Source organism: Capricornis sumatraensis, chromosome X, assembly GCF_032405125.1.
Source record: "Capricornis sumatraensis isolate serow.1 chromosome X, serow.2, whole genome shotgun sequence".
NCBI lineage: Eukaryota > Metazoa > Chordata > Mammalia > Artiodactyla > Bovidae > Capricornis > Capricornis sumatraensis.
The window spans coordinates 18,620,828-18,644,967 of record NC_091092.1 but is presented as its reverse complement, the minus strand read 5'-3'; the positions used below and the strand labels follow the sequence as shown (position 1 = coordinate 18,644,967).

General features: G+C 41.8%; 1 protein-coding gene across 1 annotated transcript in view; it reads left to right on the top strand.

The window, feature by feature from the left end:
- Nucleotides 1-7,060: 7,060 nt before the first annotated feature.
- The window catches only part of DCX (doublecortin), a 115,288-nt gene continuing 98,208 nt past the window's right edge, over nucleotides 7,061-24,140 (top strand). The window contains exons 1-3 of the mRNA XM_068963091.1: nucleotides 7,061-7,272; nucleotides 7,610-7,995; nucleotides 17,490-17,830. Of these exons, the coding sequence (XP_068819192.1) occupies nucleotides 7,088-7,272; nucleotides 7,610-7,995; nucleotides 17,490-17,830 (912 nt within the window). The 5' untranslated portion in view covers nucleotides 7,061-7,087. The remainder of the gene's footprint in view (nucleotides 7,273-7,609; nucleotides 7,996-17,489; nucleotides 17,831-24,140) is intronic.

Genomic DNA, 24,140 nt, shown 5'->3' with positions numbered 1-24,140 from the left:
AAACTCTGGATTATAAGTTGATATATATTTTCTAACTATACTCAGTTCAGTTCAGTCACTCAGTCGTGTCTGACTCTTTGCGACCCCATGAATCGCAGCACGCCAGGCCTCCCTGTCCATCACCAACTCCCACAGTTCACTCAAACTCATGTCCATCAAGTCGGTGATGCCATCCAGCCATTTCATCCTCTGTTGTCCCCTTCTCCTCCTGCCTCCAATCCCTCCCAGCATCACAGTCTTTTCCAATGAGTCAACTCTTCGCATGAGGTGGCCAAAGTACTGGAGTTGCAGTTTTAGCATCATTCCTTCCAAAGAAATCCCAGGGCTGATCTCCTTTAGAATGGACTGGTTGGATATTCTTGCAGTCCAAGGGACTCTCAAGAGTCTTCAACACCACAGTTCAAAAGCATCAATTCTTCGGTGCTGAGCTTTCTTCACAGTCCAACTCTCACATCCATACATGACCACTGGAAAAACCATAGCCTTGACTAGACACACCTTTGTTGGCAAAGTAATATCTCTGCTTTTCAATGTGCTATCTAAGTTGGTCATAACTTTCCTTCCAAGGAGTGTCTTTTAATTTCATGGCTGCAGTCACCATCTGCAGTGATTTTGGGGCCCCAAAAAATAAAGTCTGACACTATTTCCACTGTTTCCCCATCTATTTTCCATGAAGTGATGGGACCAGATACTATGATCTTCATTTTCTGAATGTTGAGCTTTAAGCCAACTTTTTCCTCCTTTTTCACTTTCATCAAGAGGTTTTTCAGTTCCTTTTCACTTTATGCCATAAGGGTGGTGTCCTCTGCATATCTGAGGTTATTGATATTTCTCCCAGCAATCTTAATTCCAGCTTGTGCTTCCTCCAGCGTTTCTCATGATGTACTCTGCGTATACACCTGAGTGAACTCCGGGAATTGGTGATGGACAGGGAGGCCTGGCATGCTGCGATTCATGGGGTCGCAAAGAGTGGGACACTACTGAGCGACTGAACTGAACTGAACTGAACTCTGCATAAAAGTTAAATAAGCAGGGTGACAATATACAGCCTTGATGTACTCCTTTTCCTTTTTGGAACCAGTCTGTTGTTCCATGTCCAGTTATAACTGTTGCTTCCTGACCTGCATATCGGTTTCTCAAGAGGCAGGTCATGTGGTCTGGTATTCCCATCTCTTTCAGAATTTTCCACAGTTTATCGTGATCCACACAGTCAAAGGCTTTGGCATAGTCAATAAAGCAGAAATAGATGTTTTTCTGGAACTCTCTTGCTTTTTCCATGATCCAGTGGATGTTGGCAATTTGATCTCTGGTTCCTCTACCTTTTCGAAAACCAGCTTGAACACCTGGAAGTTCATGGTTCATGTATTGCTGAAGCCTGGCTTGGAGAATTTTAAGCATTACTTTACTAGCGTGTGAGATGAGTGCAACTGTGCAGTAGTTTGAGCATTCTTTGGCATTGCCTTTCTTTGGGATTGGAATGAAAACTGACCTTTTCCCAGTCCTTTGCCCACTGGTGAGTTTTCCAAATTTGCTGGCATATTGAGTTCAGCACTTTCACAGCATCATCTTTCAGGATTTGAAATAGCTCTGCTGGAATTCCATCACCTCCACTAGCTTTGTTCATAGTGATGATTTCTAAGGCCCACTTGACTTCACATTCCAGGATGTCTGGCTCTAGGTGAGTGATCACACCATCATGATTATCTGGGTTGTGACGATCTTTTTTGTACAGTTCTTCTGTGTATTATTGCCACCTCTTCTTAATATCTTCTGCTTCTGTTAGGTCCAGACCAGTTCTGTCCTTTATCAAGCCCATCTTTGCACGAAATGTTCCCTTGGTATCTCTAATTTTCTTGACGAGATGTCTAGTCTTTCCCATTCTGTTGTTTTCCTCTATTTCTTTGCACTGATCACTAAAGAAGGCTTTCTTATTTCTTCTTGCTATTCTTTGGAACTCTGCATTCAGATGCTTATATCTTTCGTTTTCTCCTTTGCTTTTGGCCTCTCTTCTTTTCACAGCTATTTGTAAGGCCTCCTCAGACAGCCATTTTGCTTTTTTGCATTTCTTTTCCATGGGGATAGTCTTGATCCCTGTCTCCTCTACAATGTCATGAACCTAACATTTTATTCTAATAATTTTCAAGCCCTGTTCTTTATATTCACATCTTTAAAACATCTGGAGTTCATTTTTACATATGGCATGAAGTAGGGATCTAATTTAATTTTTTCCATGCAAAAGTTAATTGTCCCAATATCATCTATTGAATACTCTTTGCTTTCTTTACTCTGTCCAATTAAACAAATACCCAAACTTACTATGTGCTAATCATTGTTCTAGGTACTTTGCATAAGTATTAAAAATAAACAAAATATTACTATTAACATTATAAATTATATTTCATTAATGCTGTTAGAATATGCTTGCCCTGTGGAGCTTGTATATTCTACTTTGGGTAGATATATAATAAACATAATAAATAGGTATATTATATAGTATGTTGGAAGATGATAAGTGTTATAGAAAAAACAGAGCAGGGTAAAGGAAGTTGGAGTGCTGGGTTGGGAGGAAGGTTGTCACTTTAAACAGGATGATCTGGGTTGGTCTTGTTGAGAAGTTGATATTTGGGGTTGATATTTCACTTGAAAGAAGATATTTCACTTGAAAGTTGATATTTCACTTTAAAGAAGTGAAAGAGGTGTTATGTGAATATTTGGGGCATGATAAAAGATATTTAACTGATATTTGTGAATTTCACAAAAGTTCCTGTTGAAGTTTCTACTGGAGCTTTTCACACACATTTTTATATACATTACTTTGAGGAGTACTGACACCCTTACATCATCGCATCTTGCCATTTATGAGCATGGTCTGGCTCTATATTTATTCACAGCTTCTGTTATGTTCTTTAATAGTATTACGATTTTCTCAATAAAGATCTTACACATATTTGTTGGCTTTATTACTATGTACTTCATAATTTTTGGTTCCTAGAAAATGTTTGTATATATGTCCAACCTCACTTCCTATCTGCCCATCCCACTCCACCCTAGATGGATGTTTCTGATAGGTCATTGTGTTTCTGATAGGTAATGTAAACTAACGATTGTGTGTGTGTCTGTGTGAGATGGATGATGGTCTTGTTTCCTGATCCTGATCCTAAAGCTGAGTTTGATTAACCCAGACCACAGCCCTTCTCCTTCATGATTTTTGCAAGATACATATTCTTGTCCTGTCTTCTCAGTGACTCTTCAAGTTCTTCAGGGGCAGTGGACTGATGTTTTCTACGCTGCAGCTTTCAGGTGGTACTGGGTAGGCACACTGAACTTACTCAAAAGGTCTTACTGGGATATTTCCCACAATGGGGTTGCTGCACTTTTTCTTCATTCTCTTCACTCCAGTGAACCATCAATCATGACTCTCCCTTGATCTTCAGAGTTGTCTTCCATACAGAAAGATGCACTTTTCCCCTGGACTCGTACCTGAGACATTGTTTTCTGCCGTGTTCCTTCTCCTCTGAGGAAGTGAGACAAAAAGTTTTGATTGGTAGCTGAGAATTCTTTGAGAAGAATTATGTTGGTGAAATAATCTAGTCCTGTTTTTGTAAAAGGTTTTCCCATAAGTCTATTGAATGCTCTGGGAGAAAAAAAAAAAAAGATTCTGAGTTAAAAAAAAAAAAAAAAAAAAGGCAGCAGGAAGCCCTTAATACTCAACTGACTTCTTGGAGCCTGTGCATGTGCTAGGTTGCTCAGTCATGTCCAACTCTTTGAGACCCTATGGACTGTAGCCTGCTGGGCTCCTCTGTCCATGGGATTCTCCAGGCAAGAATACTGGGGTGGGTTGCCATGCCCTCCTCCAGGAGATCTTCCCAACCCAGGGATCGAACTTGCGTTTCCTGCACTAACAGGCAGAGTCTTTGCTGCTGAGCCATTGGGGAAGCTCCGTTCTTGGAGACTTGTACCATATTTTAAGTATATTAAAGGCCCTGAGATGTTTATGATAAAGAAAACAAATTTCATTTAGCCCACCACTTTTCAAACATATATGACCAAGGAACCTTTTTTCTGTTCTTAAAGAACACCTATTAACATCCACATACCTCACAATGGGAAACACTGATCTCATTCACCCTTTGCTCTCTGGTATACATAAAGCAAACAGTCATCTATCCTAGACTGTCTTCTTGGATTTTGCATCCACACTAGTGTTTAAAGCTTAGACCATGAGGACATTTTCTCTAAGATCTATTCTAAATCCTTTATGTTTGTTTTAGTGTCCCATCCATTTTTATATCTTCACCAGAAATAAAATGATTTTGAATTCTGATGCAAAATCAATTGTTGTGTATTTACAGAATGTTTACTACATGAAATAAAACAATTTTTAAGATATTGGCCTTGCTGGACCAGGAAGTTACAGCCATTGGTTAGAATTTCCATATTTTCCTGCTTCTATTCCTTGATAGTTTTCTGCCCTTGACCTGAATAACCCTGTGTTCCCAAGAGGTGGCTACAATGTAAGGCAGAAACAAATGGAAGAAAACAGAGATGCTGTCCCCTGAAGTACTCATTTAGAAACCAGGAGAGCAGCAGCAAAGTGTTAGGAGGACTTGACTGGGCAGGTGGCACACTTGATGCTGACCACCCAACTAAGATAGATTGCTTAGGCTTTGCTGAGCTAGCACCTTCCAGAGAAGAAAAATCATATTTTTTTATCCCACTTTAAGGCAGTTTACGGTAAAACATGTGCATAGCAAGAGGTTAATTATAGGTCATCTAACATTATATCTAGAAAGGAGGGTTAATTACATTAAGAATCAGACAAAATATCAATCCTGAGCACATGATTATCTCTGAGCCTCCTGGAAGCCTAGCAGAAATGGAACAATGATAATTCAAAGCCACTGCATATTAATGCATGGAGCCTCAGTTAAAGATGGTAACCCACCCCCACTGGAGTTTCTCACTTTTCTTGTCTAATAGTTCAGCCTGATTTCTTGAATTCAATATGGATGTTTCCTGGCTTTGTATAACATATTTGATATAAAGAAGCCAATTAGTAACAAATAGGCAGTTTGAAGAGAGAGCTATTAATACTTATCTTGTAGCCATCAGACTGGGCTCACTTCACACAGAAAGGTCTCTGGGTTAGACTGGAACTCTGAAACTCTCTGTAGATCCCATGAACAAAACTATTCCACCAAGCTAAAACGTCTTTGAGATCCATCTTCAACTTCATCCTCCATGATATTCTCGAATGATTTTCCCTTGTCTTGTCCCTTTTCTACTGCTTCTTAGTCTACTCCACTAACCTCATTTCAAAACAACTAGCTGTTGGATGCATGAACTAAAATGCCATAAAGAATTCACATATTTGATTGTTTTTCTGTCAAGAACGTTAAATGAAGAGAGCTACAATTTCTAAGAAGGTTGGTTCGACTGCCTGAGTCTGGCCCCCAGGCAGAGTAGGCCAAGGTTTTGGCCAAGTGAAATTGCCAATTGCCTAAAAGAAAAGACTAGCACGTTGCTCATTAGGGCATTCTGAACTTGCCTGTGCAATCTTTTTGCTACCCTGCAATTTCCTGTCGGTTCTAAATGAAACCTTTCTAGCTGTTAATGCAGCCTGTGAATTGAAAAAAAAAAGCATGTAATTAATCAAAGGAGGTTGGGGGGATTCACTAAGCCTGGGTAAAGGGGAGAAGCTGGACAAGGCACTAGGACCTAGAAGGCATCTATCCACCCTGGCAGGAATTTCTTGCTTGGAGCTCAGACAACAAAGGCATAGAGAGATTGGTTTTCTTTCTCTCAGCATCTCCACCCAACCAGCAGAAAACCGGTGAGTGGGGCTTTCGAGTGATTTTGAGTGATTTTCAAGGAGAACGTAAGAGATGTCAAAGGGAAAAAGCACAAGGCAAAGTGCGCGCTCTCTCCCTCTCTCTCAGTGTGTCCTCTTTCTCTTTCTTTCTCTTCTCCCCTCTTTTTTGCCTTATTCTATTGGATTTTTTCCCTAAGCCTCTACCTGGGATTTTCCATTGGAAAAGTGAGTTTGATGTTCTTTTGTTTTCACTGTGATATTGATTTTAGAATAATACCACCCCAGATTCTAAAGCAAAGCCTAGTGTTGCTGGCATGCCTGGGGAGATGCTTGCTACTTGTTTTGAGGAGGTGGGGTCTCTTACACTGCAGGTTGTCTGACAGAGACAATGCTGAGCTCAGCACAGGTCATGGTGACATTGGAAGAAAAGAAGGACCGAGCCTGGCAAACCTGCTAGGCACCAGTCCTCCTTTATTGCCTGTCCTCCTGGTCCCCTGCAAATATCTCAATGTGGCAGTGTGTAGCAGCTGAGCCCTGCATGCTTTGTGAGTCCTTTTATCCCAGTCTGTGCAATGCATGTTAATAGTTTGTTTCCTAGGCTGTCACTACCTTTGCTAGCATTGGGGGCTTCTTTTGTATTTGGTTTCATATTATGATTTCCTTTCTTTCTTTCATTCTTTCAGCAGAAAGGGGGAAAGTAAATCTGACAGATGACTATCTTTTGCCTCAGCTAACACACCTAGGCAATAGACAAATTTGGGGTGTGCTGCCTGCTGTGAGGGTGAAATGCCCCTTCATTCAGTGTAGAAACCCAGAACAATGGAAGGTGTGCTTGCTTCTTAAGGTCCCATATGCTGTTCGGGGACTCATTAGAGAATCTTTACACAATTAAAATATTCCATTAAGAGATGGGGCTGCATCGTTGATGGAGGGTAGAGCACCTAGAGAAAGCGGGGGGCTAGAGGGTGGAAGGAAGGATTTTGTGGCCAAATGGTACCAGGGCTAAAGCAGAACAAATAACTTGTTAAATAACTGATTTTTGTAATCCTTTTTTTTTTTTTTTTCCCCAGCTTATTTCTTATGAATGTCGGATAGCTGCACCAGCTTGGTGGGGAAGGGGGTTGATGAATAGCACAAAGACTGGCTGTTCCCTAGAGGCTGTGGCTTTAAAGGAGAATCCTACTTTATTCTAGGGGGGAGGGGATGCACACATTAAAGTAGGAAAGGGGGCTTGGAATAAAATTAAAACACTACCCTTACAATTATTTCACTGAAATGCAAAGATCACTTCCTGAGCTAGAGATGCTAACCTTGGCTAGGTCCTTCTGTTCCCTTCAAGGGGAATTTTGTCAGGCTATGGATTCATTTACAACCGTTAGTCATGTGGGCATGTGTGAGGAAACAGATGCCAGTTTTAATGTATTTACCCTGAAGTTACAATTTGATAGGAGCCACTGTCAGTAAGTCCCATTATTTTAAGCGATTTCAAAATCCCTCCCTCTCCTCTCTTTGGAACAGTGCCCAAAGTGCCTCCCTCTGCATCTCTCACCCCCACCCCCACAACCACCAGCACCCCTCCAGCCCCTCCCTCTTCTCTATTAAGATCAATATTCTTGCAGGTCAGGGGCAAGCAGCAGATGGGTCACGGGCTTTTTCCAACCAGTTCTTTTCACAAGCAGCAGATTGCAGATCTGGATCTCGCTAATATTTGAATTCCTTTCTTTTTTCCCCCTCCTCGCCCCTTTTCTTTGCTTCCTTTCATCCCCCTCCGCCTCCCCGCTTTTCTCCAACACTCAGGTCTCTGAGGTTCCACCAAAATATGGAACTTGATTTTGGACATTTTGACGAAAGAGATAAGACATCCAGGAACATGAGAGGCTCGCGGATGAACGGGCTACCTAGCCCCACTCACAGCGCCCACTGTAGCTTCTACCGAACCCGAACCTTGCAGGCACTAAGCAACGAGAAGAAAGCCAAGAAGGTACGTTTCTACCGCAATGGGGACCGCTACTTCAAGGGGATTGTGTACGCTGTGTCCTCTGACCGTTTTCGCAGCTTCGATGCCTTGCTGGCTGACCTGACACGATCTCTGTCTGACAACATCAACCTGCCTCAGGGAGTGCGCTACATTTACACCATTGATGGATCCCGGAAAATTGGAAGCATGGATGAACTGGAGGAAGGTAATTCGAGGAGTGGGTGGTGGCCCTTAGTGGGAGGGGTTATTGTTACTTATGGTTACATTTCTTGGCTTTGATTAAAAGAAATTGGGAACTATGTTTGTTAAAACATGAGGGTGCTGCTGAGACTTCTGATTCTGTAGGCATAGTCAGAATCATTAGCCATTACCCTCCGTGGGCTTCAGTCTCGGCTGGGGTTGAAGTGTGGCTGACTGTGAGGATGCATTGTGTTGATCTCCCAGGGTATACAAAGAAAAATCTGAATTGTACCGTTTACTCTAGAATTTGTTCATCGTCAACTCTAAAGAGCACTATTGAGGCAGACCATAAAATCCTTAGGGGTATAAAATGAGGAAGGAGGTTTGGTTGGGTTAAGAGAAAGAAAACATTGCATACTTATATCCTTTAAACTGCGGAGAGACTCTTTGTGAATGGCAACTCATGGAAACGTGCACCCTAATAGCTGGACTTCCCCCAACGTATTCACAAAGGATTATACTTTTAGGTAAGTGGTCACTGCTCAGCTGTTGCTTCTAAAAAGCCCACTTCAGGGTGTGTCCCTCAGGCTGAGGTCATTAAGAGAAATGCCAAATAAAGCTGTAGGTATGTCTGGTATTTTAATAAACACTATTCCTATTAGAATAGGAACTGACCCGCTATACCTAAATCTGTATTTAAACAGATTTCTAGATTTTGGTTCTGCAATTGAATTTTATGACAAGATTGCTGAAAATCCTGACAACCTGTGCACTCAACTCAAAAACAAGGAAAACTCCAGCTCTTGCCCAAACTTGCTCAGCCATGAAGTCTTTTTCATGATCATATAGATAAATAGATCTGGGGACACGTTCTTAATATTTCACTTTATCAAATCAAGTATATTGAGGATGCCTCCCCACCCCACTTTTTCATGGGTGTAATATGTGTGATTGGTTTCACCTGACAATACTTTAAAGGACAGCTTTAGGAGTCCTTCAAGAGTCCTTGTGATAATGAAAATGTCCCCCCACCACCACCAAACTTCTTCCCATTCTCCAACCCTCCCTCCTCATTCTTTCCATTCCCCTGAGCAGATGAGTTTAGAACAGGCAGATCTCTAGGGAAACCAAATTTTGAAACAGCTGGCAAGGAAGGAGAAACAGCACATTAAAGGACTTGATAGGCAGTGCCCCGCCTCTGATTCACTGCTTCTAGGTTTCTTGTATTCCTAAACAAAGGAGCATGAGGGCTTCCCTTGTACAAGAGCACATTCTCACAAGGAGCTGCTGTTTTTCAAGTCAAGTCAAGTGATTTGGGGCCAGTTACTTATAAGAGCCGGTGCCCATATGGCTACCAGATCTGGGTCTCAGGCAGGGTTCAAGTCTGAGGTTTTTCTCCAAGTGGACCTTGAGAAACAATGCTGATGGGGCTTGATTATTTGATCAGGTGCTGGAGGGCCAGGAAGAGGTTAATCCTAGGCTTCTGAACATTGAAGGATTGGCCATCCTAGCAAATATCGTAAAAGAAAGGAGAGTCCGGGCAAACTTGAAGGACTAGAAGCTGGATCCAGGGAGCTGTCCAACAGAGTAATCGATAGGGCTTGCGTCCTTTGTCACTGTAAAATCCACATCTCAGTCAAACTGGGGTGGGGGGGAGTGTTTTCTGTGTAATAATTTTCATAAACAAAGCACCTGAATCACCAGTATGTCCACATTTCTACTAGCTGCTGTCTTTTAAAGACCACCGTAGATGCTCAGGCAGGATTCTGAATCAAGTGCCATTGTATTTGGAGCAAGGATTACAGTGTTTTTGTGTCTAATGTGAGAGATCTCAGGCACAGATTCCTCTCTTCCCCAAATACATTTTTAACATGTCTTGCTCAAAGAGTGGCCCTTGGTATTGATTTTCCTTCCTGGATTTGTGTGTGTGTGTGTGTGTGTGTGTGTGTGTGTGTGTGTGTGCGCACGTGCATATGTATATGTGTATTGTGGTGTGTGTTGTGATAATCTTAGCTGAATATATGTAATAAATACAATTTTGAAGACTGCAGCTTTCTTTTCTCTTGATCCTTTTGAGTTCTGCTAGATTGGACTCCTCTCATTTACCATTCTTAGGTGCAGTAGTAGTACTTCCTGGTGAATTTCTGGTGAGTGTGCAGAGCGTGAATTTATGCAGAGTGTGACTAAGGCTCATTTGCATTTATTCACATGTCACTTACAGTCACAGTCTGCTGTGTCCTCAATGCCCTCTCAGTCCTAAGTACTGCGATTCAGTCAAGGAAACTCTAGGGTATTCCTGGGATAGCACTGAGAACTGTGACCAATTTTCCATCACCATTGCACCAAATGGGAATATACACAGATATGAAGAGGATAAAGAAAAGGGGTCTTTGGGATTTCCCCGGTGGTCCAGTGGTTGGTACTTTGTGCTTCCATTGCAGGGACCAGGGGTTCAATCCCTGGTGGGGAAACAGATCCCACATGCTGCATGGTACAACCAAAAAAGGGGGGGCAGGTGTTTTTGCTCCCTTTTTTTTTTTTTTGTCCTTTTGCAACTACTCATGTAGGAATGGAGGATAAAAGTCTTTTACTTCGTTCACCTTTGGAAGAGGTTAAATGAATGATTAAAACAAATAATTTACACGTTGCTTTACAAGAGACTTCAAATTGAAAAGTTTGGAAAGATCCCTGGGGGAAGAGTCAGATTCATTGGGTTCTTGTCTTAGAGGCAGAAGGTTATAACAGGAAAATAAATTTTTAGAATCAGATTTGGTTCAAATCCAAGCTCTGCCACCTGCTAGCTTGTGTGAACTTGGGGAAACCATTTAGGCCTCCCAAGCCTCAGTTGTTCATCTGTAAAGTGGGCATAACTGCTTTGAGGGTTAAATGAGACAATGACTATAAATTGTTTAGTATTCTGCCTGGCACATTAGCAGTACTCAATAAAGGGTTGTAGTTTAGTCACTCAGTCATGTCCGACTCTTTGTGACCCCATGGACTGTAAGCCTGCCAGGCTACTCTATCCATGGGATTCTCCAGGCAAGAATACTAGGGTGGTTTGTCATTTCCTTCTCTAGTGGATCTTCCTGACTCAGGGATCGAAACCGGCTCTCCTGCCTTGGCAGAGGCGGGTTCTTTACCACTAGCGCCACCTGAAAATTCCAGTAATGGTAGATGTTACTATTGAGTTGGCATAAAAGTTTTAGTTTTTCTTAAGGTGGTACTGAAAAACTCGAATGATCTTCTTGGCCAACCCAATATTTGAGTCATCCTAGTTTATAGCTGGTTAAGCTACATGACTATAGATTTCTCCTTATCATCACTGTGACTAATGTTCTCTCTTTTTAAAACAACTTAAAAAAACCCAAATTTATTAGGGTTTAGTTTGCACACTGTAAAATTCACCAACTGAATTAAATGATTTTTAGAAAATTTACCAAGTGGTGAAACCATCATCATAATCTAATTTTATCCCATTTTCATCATCTCCAAAAGAAACACTGTACCAATTAGCAGTCACTGCCCACTTGCTGTATTCTCTTCAGCCTTAGATGACTACTTATCTGCCTATGTCTCTACAGATCTGCTGAGACTGGATATTTTATAGAAATTGAAATCATATTCTATGTGGTTTTTGTGACTGGCTTGTTTTCACTTAGAAAATGTTTTCAAAGTTTATATGGACAGAGAAGGCTGGTGGGCTGTAGTCCATGGAATTGCAAAGAGTTAGACAGGACTGAGCGAATAACACTTAACTAACTTATACCATGTATCAATACTTTACTTCTTTTAAAAAAGTTTTTACTTTTTTGAATGCACTGGGTGACATGTGGGATCTAATTCCTTGACCAGGGATTGAACCCAAGCCCTCTGCCTTGAAAGCACAGAATCTTAACCACTAGACTGTTAGGGAAGTCTCCATTCCTTTTTTTAAAGGAATAATATTGTATCATAAGTATAGAGCACATTTTGTATATCTATTGTAATATTCTTATCTGTAAAATGAGACTAGTAACACCTGCCTTCTGTATCTATTAGAGTGATTGTGAGGATAAAATTAGATAATAGATATGGAAACACATTGACAAGGTAAAGCTGCAGCTCCAAGGGACTATTATCGTTCATGATATAATAATAATAATGCTAGTGAGAGGTTGGAATAGCTAGTGGCTCCCAAACCTGCCTGCTTTTCAGAATCTTTTAGGGCTTTAGAAAAATATCAGTTCCTGGGCCACACCCAGGAATTGACTCAGAATCCCCAGCATGTGTTTTTACAGATTTCCCCAAGTGAACCTTACAAGCAGTTAAACTTGGGAAAGTACTAGAGTAAATAATCTTGATGGTCTCCTTTAGCTACCTACAGTAGTGGGTATTCCTGGGAATACAGAAATCTTTTTGTTTTTTGACTTGTTTATCTTAGAGAAATAATGAAGCATAGAACATACTATGTTTCCAAATGGCCACATTATGAAATTTTTAGCCTAAATAAAATAAAATGGAAACCAATTGGTTAATAATCACTATGGCCTTGTGGCACTCCTTTGTCTAATGCCTCTCTAGTCTTACTGTCTGCCGCTAGATACTGAAAGTAGTAAGGGGACTGTTTTGGACCAAAGTCAGGTTATTGATGTCAGTTTTCCCACAGTTCCTTGGTTACATGAAAGGTTTCGTGAAGCCATACAGAATGTGGTGATGTATGTATGAGCTGCATTACCAGTGGATCAACGAATGAAATCCAAGAGTGGCATTTTTGTTGTTTAGTCTTTCGTTAGAGAATTGTTCTTCCCTTATGTACTGTCTAATTCCTTCCCTACTTTCTTGTATGTAAGTACCAGATCAATCTTCATGGTATCATCTTGAGCATTATTATGCAGATCTTGGGACAAAATATTTAAATTGGTACAGCCTTGTTGAAAGATCTGTATGGTGACACTGGCTATGATCCACTTTCTTTGCCATAGCTCATTTGTTCCAATGAAATGAAACCACTTTCTCACTAGTTTATCTTCTAACTACTAAAGCAAGCACATTGCCGAAGAGGAGGATTTTAAGATACCTGGGAGAGTGATCTATCACTAATAGATCTGATAATACGATAAAGTGCCATTTAATATTTTCCTTCTAGAGGGAGGAAGCCCGGAAAAAGAGGAGAAAGTCCAGACAGATGTGCTTTTTGCACTGAGAAACTATAAACATATTTAATGTTTTTGGAAATGGAGTCCTCCTGAAAGTGAAGAGAGGTAGACATTAGATCATCTTGAGGCCACAGCTTGTTCCCTTCCTGCCCTTTCAGCTTTGCTTCCATGACTTCATTTCCTTACCCCCTCGCCCTGAAGCAGATTGTCGATTCCAGCAAATTGTCACCTTGCTTGGCTCTGAAGCCAGCTTTCCTTTTCGACTTCCAGCGGGTGGGAAATGGCTCCTGGAAGCTGTGACAGGAGTAGGACTCAGCTGTGTAAAGGTGCAACATCCCCACCCCCCTGCCTCCCACCGCCCCCCACCCCGGCTCCAAGTGCCTGGCAGCTGGACCTGCAAGAAGCATCGAGCTCTGGCAGCACACATTGCAGATGCTCACAAAATCAGAACAAGGAAACTTTGATCAAGAGAAGCAGCTCATTTGTTATCTTTCTGGAAGAGGAGAGTCCTTAGTGGTGGGCACCTATTTCTTTAACAGGCCATTACCATAACAACTGTCTCCCAAAGCCTGTTTGGGATGGAGAAGAGAAGAAAATTCCTTCTTATAGACCTTTAGGGATGGAAGGAACCGAAATGTCACCTAGCACAATACCTTCCATTATAGACAGAAAAGCTGCGACTCAGATATTAAATGATTTGCCCGAGGTCAACCCAACTTGTTGGGTTGGGTAGGATTTGAATCTAGGTCTGCCTGACTTCCCCTCCACCATCACAAACGTCCTGCCCTCTTTTGGGGGATGCAGATAATGGGTGCGGGTATGCATTATGGGGTCAGGGGTCCTATGGAAAATCTATACCTTCCCCTGAATTTTACTGTGAACCTAAAACTGCTCTAGAAAAAGATAACCTTTAAAAATATTCTGCCCTCAGTGTGCGCCAGCGGTGGCAGCAAGTGGATTTGCTTGGTGTTAGCCATAAAGTTACCACATTTGGCATGGAAGCAATGGAAGGCCTTCTCTCAAGCCTCAGGAAATATCATCTTTGAAGCATGAGTCCCATGCAGTGCTCGTATTCTATATGGATTATGGTGCAGTTCCAAGATGGCTGCCCTTGCTGCTGCCTCTTTTCTTTCCTTCAGCTTCTACTCCTCCTCTTTTCATTTCCTTTCTCTAAACTCTTTCTTCCTCCTTTCCCTCTTCGCTCTTCTAGTTCTCTCTTTATTCCTTCAGATTAGGGCCTTAATAATAGTGATGGCCGGCGTTTATCAAGTGCTTACTAGGTACCAGGCTGTGGGCTCAGCCTTCAGAAGTAGATACTGTTATCATCATCCCTACTTTGCGGACAAATAACTGAAGTGAAGGGGAGTTAGGTAATTTGCCCAAGGGTGCACAACAAGAAAATATTGGGGAACCCCATTCTGACTGACATCACATCAGCTGCTCTTTTTCCATTACTTCATATTGGGGCCAAAAGGAAAGAGAGTAGAGAGACTAAAATGTACTGTTGGAAAGTGTTCAACATAGATTTGGCTGAGAGCTGGGCCCTCGGAAAAGTTCTTGGGTGCCATATGATACTATAGCTGTCTGCCATCGTGTTCATTTTCATCTGGGGTGGTTAATCATACTCATAGTTCAGAGGCTTAAGAGGTTTAAGAGATGGAAGCAAAAAAAGTCTAGAGTCCTAATAGGGCTACACAGCTGACTCTCCAGAGGAGACTGTAGATGAGTGAAATCATAAATATATAGCCTCATACATTTGCACACCACCAGTTGTCTGACAGAGTTTTAAAGTACATGACAAATTATGGAAAACATCTGACTCAAAGGCAGTGACCTCGTGGAAGGTGCCGTGCATCTGGGAGAGTGGTAAGGCAAGAGGCCATTTCTAGCATGTGGGGAATAATGGCTGTAAATATATATGGAGGAATTGAAAGGGTCCCTTCATCCTTTAAGTCAAAAACTAAAGACCAAACCCTCTAATCACTTCGGTTGGATTGAATTGGCCAGTGGGAGCCAGAGAAATTAGGGTTTCTTTTGGCTGAGGTCTTTGACTTCCCCCGTCCTAGCTGTGCATGCAGGCACGGAGTGTAGGAGGGGGCCTGTGCTCACCTACAAACCCAGGTCTTGGTCTCTTTGTCAAGACAGAACACTAGCAACTCCTGGGACTCAGAACAGGGTTAGAAGTTTACCTTCCCCTTCCACACTCACATCTAAATGTCCTCAAAGGTGCCCTAGAGAATCTGACTGAATCTTCTCTCAGCACTAACTGAGAAATTTATTAATTAATATGACTTAAAGTCTTTGGTGCTACAGCACAACAATCAATATTTGCACAAGGAGTGAATTACCAGCCTAGCTGAATGTCTGCTCGGTTCTCCTGCTGAGACCAAAGGAAGAAGAGCCATCAGATTATAATTGTGTTTAATGCTTTCTTTGCACCAGCTTGGGTTGATTTATTTATTTATTAAACATTTTTACTGATGAGTTAAACCTGATTAAATCACACTGATTTTCTGCAGCTCGACCTCTGGATGAACTTCCGTATACCTTGAGACTAATGTGTTTTACCTGACAAATTCAACCTTTTCCAATAGTCTCTCCCTCTCCAAGCTGAGCCTTCCTCTTTTCTTCATTTCTCCAGCTTCTAGGTCCAGGTGTCTAATCCCTTCCTCTTGCCTCTGGCCTTTGCCTTTCTTCCGCTGAATTAGTCATTTCCCCTGTGCATGCATGCTCAGTCGCTTCAGTCGTGTCTGAGTCTTTGCAACCCCATGGACCATAGCCTGCCAGGTTCCTCTGTCCATGGGATTCTCCAGGCAAGACTACTGGAGTAGGTTGTCATATCTTTCTCCAGGAGATCTTCCTGACTCATTGATCGAACCCACATCTCCTGCATTGCAGGCGATTTTTACCACTTAGCCACTGGGGAAGCCCAGTCATTTCCTCTAGCCCATGGTAAATGGGAAAAGTGCGCTAGATCCCTCCGATCCATAATCAGGCTGTATAATGTATTTTCACATCTCCACCTCATTACTTGTGGCAGCCAAGGGTGAGCACTGGTGAAGATGGCCCGGAACACATAGAGCTAGTGTGTAGCATTCGGTAGGATGGAAAGATGGGGAGGGGGTAGTGAAAACGGGAAAGCATTTCTCAAGCAAGAACTAGACTGAAAACACAAGAAATAGTGTGAAACGTTTGTGTGTGTGTGTGTCCAGGTTATTATTTAGATAGTTTTTCTACCTGCCTGTGGGGATGATCAGTAGAAGACACAGTTATACACATACATGCACCACACACACACACATGCACACATTTCACATTTTAGTATTCTGCTGCTTAACCATGTACTCTGTCCAAAGTACAGTCTGCCTTCTTGGCCAGTTTGCACTGTATACCCAATATGAAAGGTTACTGTGGTCACTTTAACTTGGAATAAATTAATTAATTTTGAAAGTTCTCCCCAATTCATAATATAACAAAGGCATGGGGCTGTGAGTCCAGAAATAGAATGGGAACATTAAGAAATAGAGACATGTTAATGGAAACTTACAATACCATATGTAAAATAGATAGCCAGTGGGAATTTGCTGTATGACTCAGGGAACTCAAACAGGGGCTCTGTAACAACCTGTAGGGATGGGATGGGGAGAAAGACGGGAGGGAGGTTGTGGAGGGAGGGGACACATGTATACCCATGGCTGATTCATGTTGATGTTTGGCAGAAGCAAACAAAATTCCGTAAAGCAATTATCCTATCATATGTGAAACGAATCGTCAGTCCAGGTTTGATGCATGAGGCAGGGTGCTCGGGGCTGGTGCACTGGGATGACCCTGAGGGATGGGATGGGGAGGGAGGTGGGAGGGCGGTTCAGGATGGGGAATACATGTGCACCCGTGGCGGATTCATGTCAATGTATGGCAAAACCAATACAATAAAGTAATTAGCCTCCAATTAAAATAAATAAATTTATATTTTAAAAAAAGATTAATTAAAAAAATAAACAGAGACATGTTAAAAAACACTTCAGTAATGCCCCTAGACATTAACACATATCCTAGAAGTTAATAGACATTTCAATTCCAGTAAAACAATGTCAAGCTTGAGAACCCCACTTGGTAGATTATACTTAGATATAGTCATTGTCCTTGGGACCCTTAGCTTTATAGGATTTTTCACTAAGTATGCCATTATAATGAAGACTGTTTTGCTGGTTACTTGCCCTTGAATTTGAATGACCAAACTATTAGAGAGCCTAATTAGGAATGGCACATGAAGTTTGTTATTATCATCATTTCTCCAAAAGTCCTACTCCAAGGTCAGCGTCTATTAGTCTTGTTAGAGTAGTCCATATACCTGCTATTAATCACCATGTATTTCTTCCCTTAGGGGAAAGCTATGTTTGCTCCTCAGACAACTTCTTTAAGAAGGTGGAGTACACCAAGAATGTCAATCCTAACTGGTCTGTCAATGTGAAGACATCTGCCAATATGAAAGCCCCTCAGTCCCTGGCCAGCAGCAACAGTGCCCAGGCCAGAGAGAACAAGGACTTTGTGCGCCCCAAGCTGGTGACCATCATCCGCAGTGGGGTGAAGCCTCGGAAGGCTGTGCGTGTGCTTCTGAACAAGAAGACAGCCCACTCTTTTGAGCAAGTCCTCACTGATATCACTGAAGCCATCAAACTGGAGACCGGGGTTGTCAAGAAACTCTACACTCTGGATGGAAAGCAGGTAGGCACTTTTTTTTTTCTCCCAAATTATTCTTCATTTGTTCTGAATCCTTAGTTGACCATCTTAAACCTCAAACATCATTTTTGGTTGGAAGACCCTTCCTCCACCTCTCATTATCCCTACCTGATCTGTTATGTCTCATTTGGAAGAAATGTCCATTCAGCAGACAATGCAATGGAACAGGGATCTGAAGCTTTGGAATGCAATCTGCTTCTGACTTACCAAGTAGAATGGTCACTTATTAGCTTCCTTATCTGCTAAGAAAAGATGTGTTGAAACCTAGGTACTGCATACTCTTTTGAATATGAATTTAGCTATTACATGAGGCAACCTTGATTGTTCAATGTATATGACTGGAAATGAGATTTGTGCACTCATTCCCTGTCTGATATTCTTAAATTGGTACTCAACATCCATTCTGATGAAAAGAAGTTGAAGTGGCCACCGTATTCTATGGAAGGAGTCATATATGGGGGAAGCACTGAAGTCCCTGGTTTGTTGTCTTTGCCTCACACAAGACTACATTTTTTTCCTCTCTTTTCCATGTGACATAGCTGTCTTAATTTGGCTCCACTGATGGTTTCTGTGAGAAAGGGACTATTTCAGGATCCTAAAATTAGCCCAAGAAAGATGCTGACATCTGTTCCTCTCCAAATCAGGTTCTGCATGTCACTGGTTATGGTACTAAAGTACCACCTATATTAATATCTGGGAAAGAATGCAGCCAGGCGTCTCCATCTGACAGATGCACCATTCTCTTGAGCATGGGGAGCTGTAAATATATGGCAAAAAATGTTCCAAGGAAAGTGGAACAGTGGCTGATTCCTTTGCCTCTAAAGAGGATCCTGGTCCATCATCAGACAAGACAAGTGTGGATTATTATCAGTCCATACTTTCCACCTCTTAAAATACCTTTTGTGTTTGAACTATATAGATTCTAAAAAAAAAAAAAAATGATTCACTCTATCAGAATTATGAGTATTCAAATGCAGAGCTATGTCTCCTTCCATCATTTCTATTATATACTGTGCACTATAAGATTTTAAGTTGCTGGGAAAACGCAAATTCATGTACATGGTGATTTGGATAAATGTGTGCCTTCTATCTGTTCCCAACCATTTTGTGATCTGAGAGAAACCTGGAGGTATTGGTTGTATGTGATTTGTGTTGGTTGTGCCAAAGCAATGGGTTTGTCTGCAGTGCGAAAAGTTCTAACTCCTAAGTATCTGTCTAAAGAGTATCTGTTTTTTGAGGACCAAGTATATATTGAACAGGAGCTATCCAGGAATAGGAATACTCATCAGAAACCTCACCTCAGAGAAGTACGGCCTAGGAATTTTATGATCAGTGGATCTTAGAGTTGAGGGTGACCTTAGAAGCCATGATATTTAATCTCCCTTCCATGACAAGGATATAATCTACAACCATTTCAATTTCATAAAAGCCTATTTCACTGTTGAACAGCTGGAGTTTTTAGAAAGATTTTGCTAGCATTAGGCATAATTCCGTTTCCCTGTACCTTTAGCCTCTTGAAGAAGTACAGGACAAATACAAACCAGGAATATCAGACTGGGATTTAGAAGGCATAGTTTCTAATCTGGATACTGCCACTTACTGTGTGACCTTGGGCTCATCAGGTAACTATTCTGAGGCTCACGCTTCTCTGCACAAAGGGGCTAATCACATCTGCCCTTTCCATGCTCACAGGATTCTCATGAAGATCAAATGAAATCATGGATATGAAAGCAGTCTGGAAATCAAAACACACGATATAAATGTGTGTGCATACAATTCATCATGAAGTGAGATAAAATATGTAAATTGTCAGACAATTTAAATATGTATTAATAAATGTTATCTCTCTTTCCTCAACTTTACCTTTCTATCATTCTTACCACAAATTTCCAGCATTTTATGGGATGTGCCTTCTGCTGGCTATGCATTCCTTGCCATTCTGGGATTATTCCTAATAATAATAATAATAATAAAGGACACCTCCACCTCCTAGGTAAGCAAGCTCCAGTCCAGTGATGGTGGATTTTCATCCAATAGCAAGCTTTCCAACTCCTTTCAAGCATGGGTTCCCATTTATTTGGGGAACACTTTACAAAATGTCAAAGTATGATATGGTGTGTGTACAGACACGTCAGGGAGGAGTGTGCAAGGGAGCAGAACAATGCCTTGGCAGACATCAGTGACTCTGCACTTACTGTTCATTCTCTTTAAATTGTTTCCCTCTCCCTACTCTGACCCCTGGGGGTCATCTTTTAAGGTCTGGTCCCAATCTAATGATATTTCTGTAAACTTCTCTCCATCATGCAAAGTTAAAGTAATTTTAATCTTTATTTTAAATGCTCGCCTCCTGATACACAGTGGATGCTCTATAAATGTTTGTTGATTGAATGGGTTGTTTGTGCACAGTCTTTCAGTTGTGTCTGACTCTGCAACCCCATAGACTGTAGCCCACTAAGCCCCTCTGTCCATGGAATTTCCCAGGCAAGAATACTAGAGTGGGTTGCCATTTCCTTTTCCAGGGGATCTTCCTAGCCCAGGGATCAAACCCACATCTCTTGGGTCTCCTGCATTGGCAGGTGGGTTCTTTACCACTAGCACCAGACTATACTTAGGTCTATCAGAAGACATAGCCGGCTTCCAAAGGGGTTCATATTCCACCTGGGAAGCTCCTATTACTTACTTAGAAGTCACTGAGGGAAGACTTTTAAAGAAGTTTTTCCCACAGTATATTCTGAGGACTGAACCCATTTCCCCACTCCCAGAAGCTCTTCATGAAAGGGTTTTGTAGTCAAATAAGATTGTGAAATGCTGCACCTTATGTACCTTTCTTAGAGACTCACATTGCCCACTGGCACTCTAAATGTTCTGAGAAGTCCTACAAAAAGGAAATCCATTTAATTTAGACTCAGTATTTCCCAATCTGAAGCTTCCCTCATAGCTCACTCAGGAAGGAATCCACCTGCAATGCAGGAGACGTGGGTTGGAAAGATCCCCTGAAGAAGGAAATGGCAACCCACTCCGGTGTTCTTGCTTGGAGGACTCCATGGACAGAGGAGCCCGGCAGTCTACAGTCCATGGAGCGGCAAGAGTTGGACATAACTTAGCGATCGAACCACCACATTTCTCAATCTTATTTAACCATAAACATAGTTCATGGAATACACAGATACACACACACATGCACACACACACACACACACAAGACAGAGAGAGAGCACTACGAAATACTGTTTATAGAATATGCTGAATGATTAGGAACTAACTGCTCTTACCTCACTGGTAAGATTGTCATACATAGGGTAACCCATAAATCAAACATTGTTATATGGTTACAGCAAGGACTTTAAATAAGAGAATTTAGGGGTATGAGGACAAAACCTACTAATTACAAAATAGGGACTGAGTATACTGAAAGTGGGAGCCAAATTCAAAATTTTGGAGCCCAGCCCATTTCCCAATTCTAGTGATGACAGCCCTCATGTTAACACCTGTCAGTCACTTTGATTACTACTAGGTATTGTTACTACTTGAGAATATGACCTTCCTCTGTGCATGCTGAAGGCACATGCGTTGCAATGACTTGGACTTGCTTGGCTGAGATTCCATGCCTGTCTTTGGCTAAAAGTGGCACCAGGCAGAAATGATGAAGTATGGTCCAGGCTATTTGTTATGGAACGTTTTTATCATGAAGTCAGGACCATCACTTGGTTTCAGTCTTGCTTTAACTGGATCCCAAATGGACCAAATCAAGTAGTTTTCTGCCCCTTTGTTTAAATAATCACCAGTTAAAACAGCCCAGTTGATTGTACCTGATTTATTGTTGCTTCTGTTCTCATGTGTACCATTTGACTGACTGGCTCTAATGATTGACAAGCAATCTGGATATGGCTCTCATCTCTTTCTCTCTGTTTTTATTTTGTTTGGACGTGCTTTTGGAGCCTTTGATCTTTTTAGGGCTTATGTTTTGCTGATGTAGAAGACCAGTTTCCTTTGAGATATTTGTGGTCTGTGTAGACAGTGAAGCTGAAGTGAAAAAAGTCCAGGTGTTAGTCGCTTAGTTGTGTCTGATTCTTTGCGAACCATGGACTGTAGCCTGCTAGGCTTCTCTGTTCATGGAATTCTCCAGCCAAGAATATTGGAGTGGATAACCATTTCCTTCTCCAGGGGATCTTCTTGACTCAGGGATTGAACCCAGGCCTCCAGCATTGCAGGCAGTTTCTTTACCACTTGAACCACCAGGGAAGCTCAGATGGGGAAGCTAACCATCACTAATAGAATGAGGTCCCAATTTATTCCTCACTTCAATAAGAAATTGATAATGGAATAAGGAGTAGTTCGTAGGGCCCTGGCTACTCCCAGGGGCTATAATGGATTTCTAGGCAGCCAGGGCTTCCCCGGTGGCTCAGACAGTAAAGGATCCACCTGAAATGCAGCAGACCTGGGTTTGGTCCCTCTGTTGGGAAGACCCCATGGAGAAGGGAATGTCTACCCACTCCAGTATTCTGGCCTAGAGAATTCCATGGACAGAGGAGCCTGGCAGGTTACAGTTCATGGGGTCACAAAGAGGTGGACATGACTGAGCAATTTTCACTTCACTTCACTTCAGGGAAAACACGATGAAGGGATAGATGGTGATACATATTAGTTCACTCTTAGGTGAGCTTGTTCTTTTGATTCCTGGAGTGGTTGCAGTGTGTTGACAAAATTCAGTTCAGTTCAGTTTAGTCACTCAGTTGTGTCCGACTCTTTGCGACCCCATGAACCACAGCACACCAGGCCTCCCTGTCCATCACCAACTCCCGGAGTCCACCCAAACCCATGTCCATCGAGTTGGTGATGGCATCCAACCATCTCATCCTCTGTCGTCCCCTTCTCCTCCTGCCCTCAAACTTTCCCAGCATCAGGGTCTTTTCAAATGAGTCAGCTCTTCGCATCAGGTGGCCAAAGTATTGGAGTTTCAGCTTCAACATCAGTCCTTCCAATGAACACCCAAGACTAATTTCCTTTAGGATGGACTGGTTGGATCTCCTTGCAGTCCAAGGGACTCTCAAGAGTCTTCTCCAACACCACAGTTCAAAAGCACCAATTCTTCTGCATTCAGCTTTATTTATAGTCCAACTCTCACATCCATACATGACCACAGGAAAAACCATAGCCTTGACTAGATGGACCTTTGTTGGCAAAGTAATGTCTCTGCTTTTTAATATGCTGTCTAGGTTGGTCATAACTTTCCTTTCAAGGAGTAAGTGTCTTTTAATTTCATGGGTGCAGTCACCATCTGCAGTGATTTTGGAGCCCCAAAAATTAAAGTCTGACATTGTTTCCACTGTTTCCCCATCTAATTCCCGTGAAGTGATGGGACCAGATGCCATGATCTTTGTTTTCTGAATGTTGAGCTTTAAGCCAATTTTTTGACTCTTCTCTTTCGCTTTCATCAAGAGGCTTTTTAGTTCTTCTTCACTTTCTGCCATAGAGGGTGGTGCCATCTGCGTATCTGAGGTTATTGATATATCTCCCAGCAATCTCAATTCCAGCTTGTGCTTCTTCCAGCCCAGTGTTTCTCATGATGTACTCTGCATATAAGTTAAATAAGCAGGGTGACAATATACAGCCTTGACGTACTCCTTTTCCTTTTTGGAACCAGTCTGTTGTTCCATGTCCAGTTCTAACTGTTGCTTCCTGACCTGCATACAGATTTCTCAAGAGGCAGGTCAGGTGGTCTGGTATTCCCATCTCTTTCAGAATTTTCCACAGTTTATTGTGATTCACACAGTCAAAGGCTTTGGCATAGTCAATAAAGCAGAAATAGATGTTTTTCTGGAACTCCTTTGCTTTTTCAATGATCCAGCAGATGTTGGCAATTTAATCTCTGGTTCCTCTGCCTTTTCTAAAACCAGCTTGAACATCTGGAAGTTCACGGTTCACATATTAAATTATCCAGCTATTAATCTCTATAATCAAGCCACATGCTGACCCTTTATGGTTAAATGTCATTGACACACAAAAACTAGAACCCAAATTTCTGGTTCATTTGGTAGTAGTGGCTCAGTAGATACATGGTCTACCCTTGAAGTCATTTCCATTAAGCACAGGGCATGGTGATTCTGTTAGAGATCCAGAGCTTTAATAATAGACTTTTAGCTGCAGCTGTTTCTCACACCATCCATTTTCATGTTATACTTACTGGGATCTCTAGTCTCAGTTTAGTCCACGTCGAGGTTCTATACAATCACAGATTCCCTATGGCCTCAACATGCCTGCCTAAGGGATAAGTATGGCCTTTAGAATTTGTGTT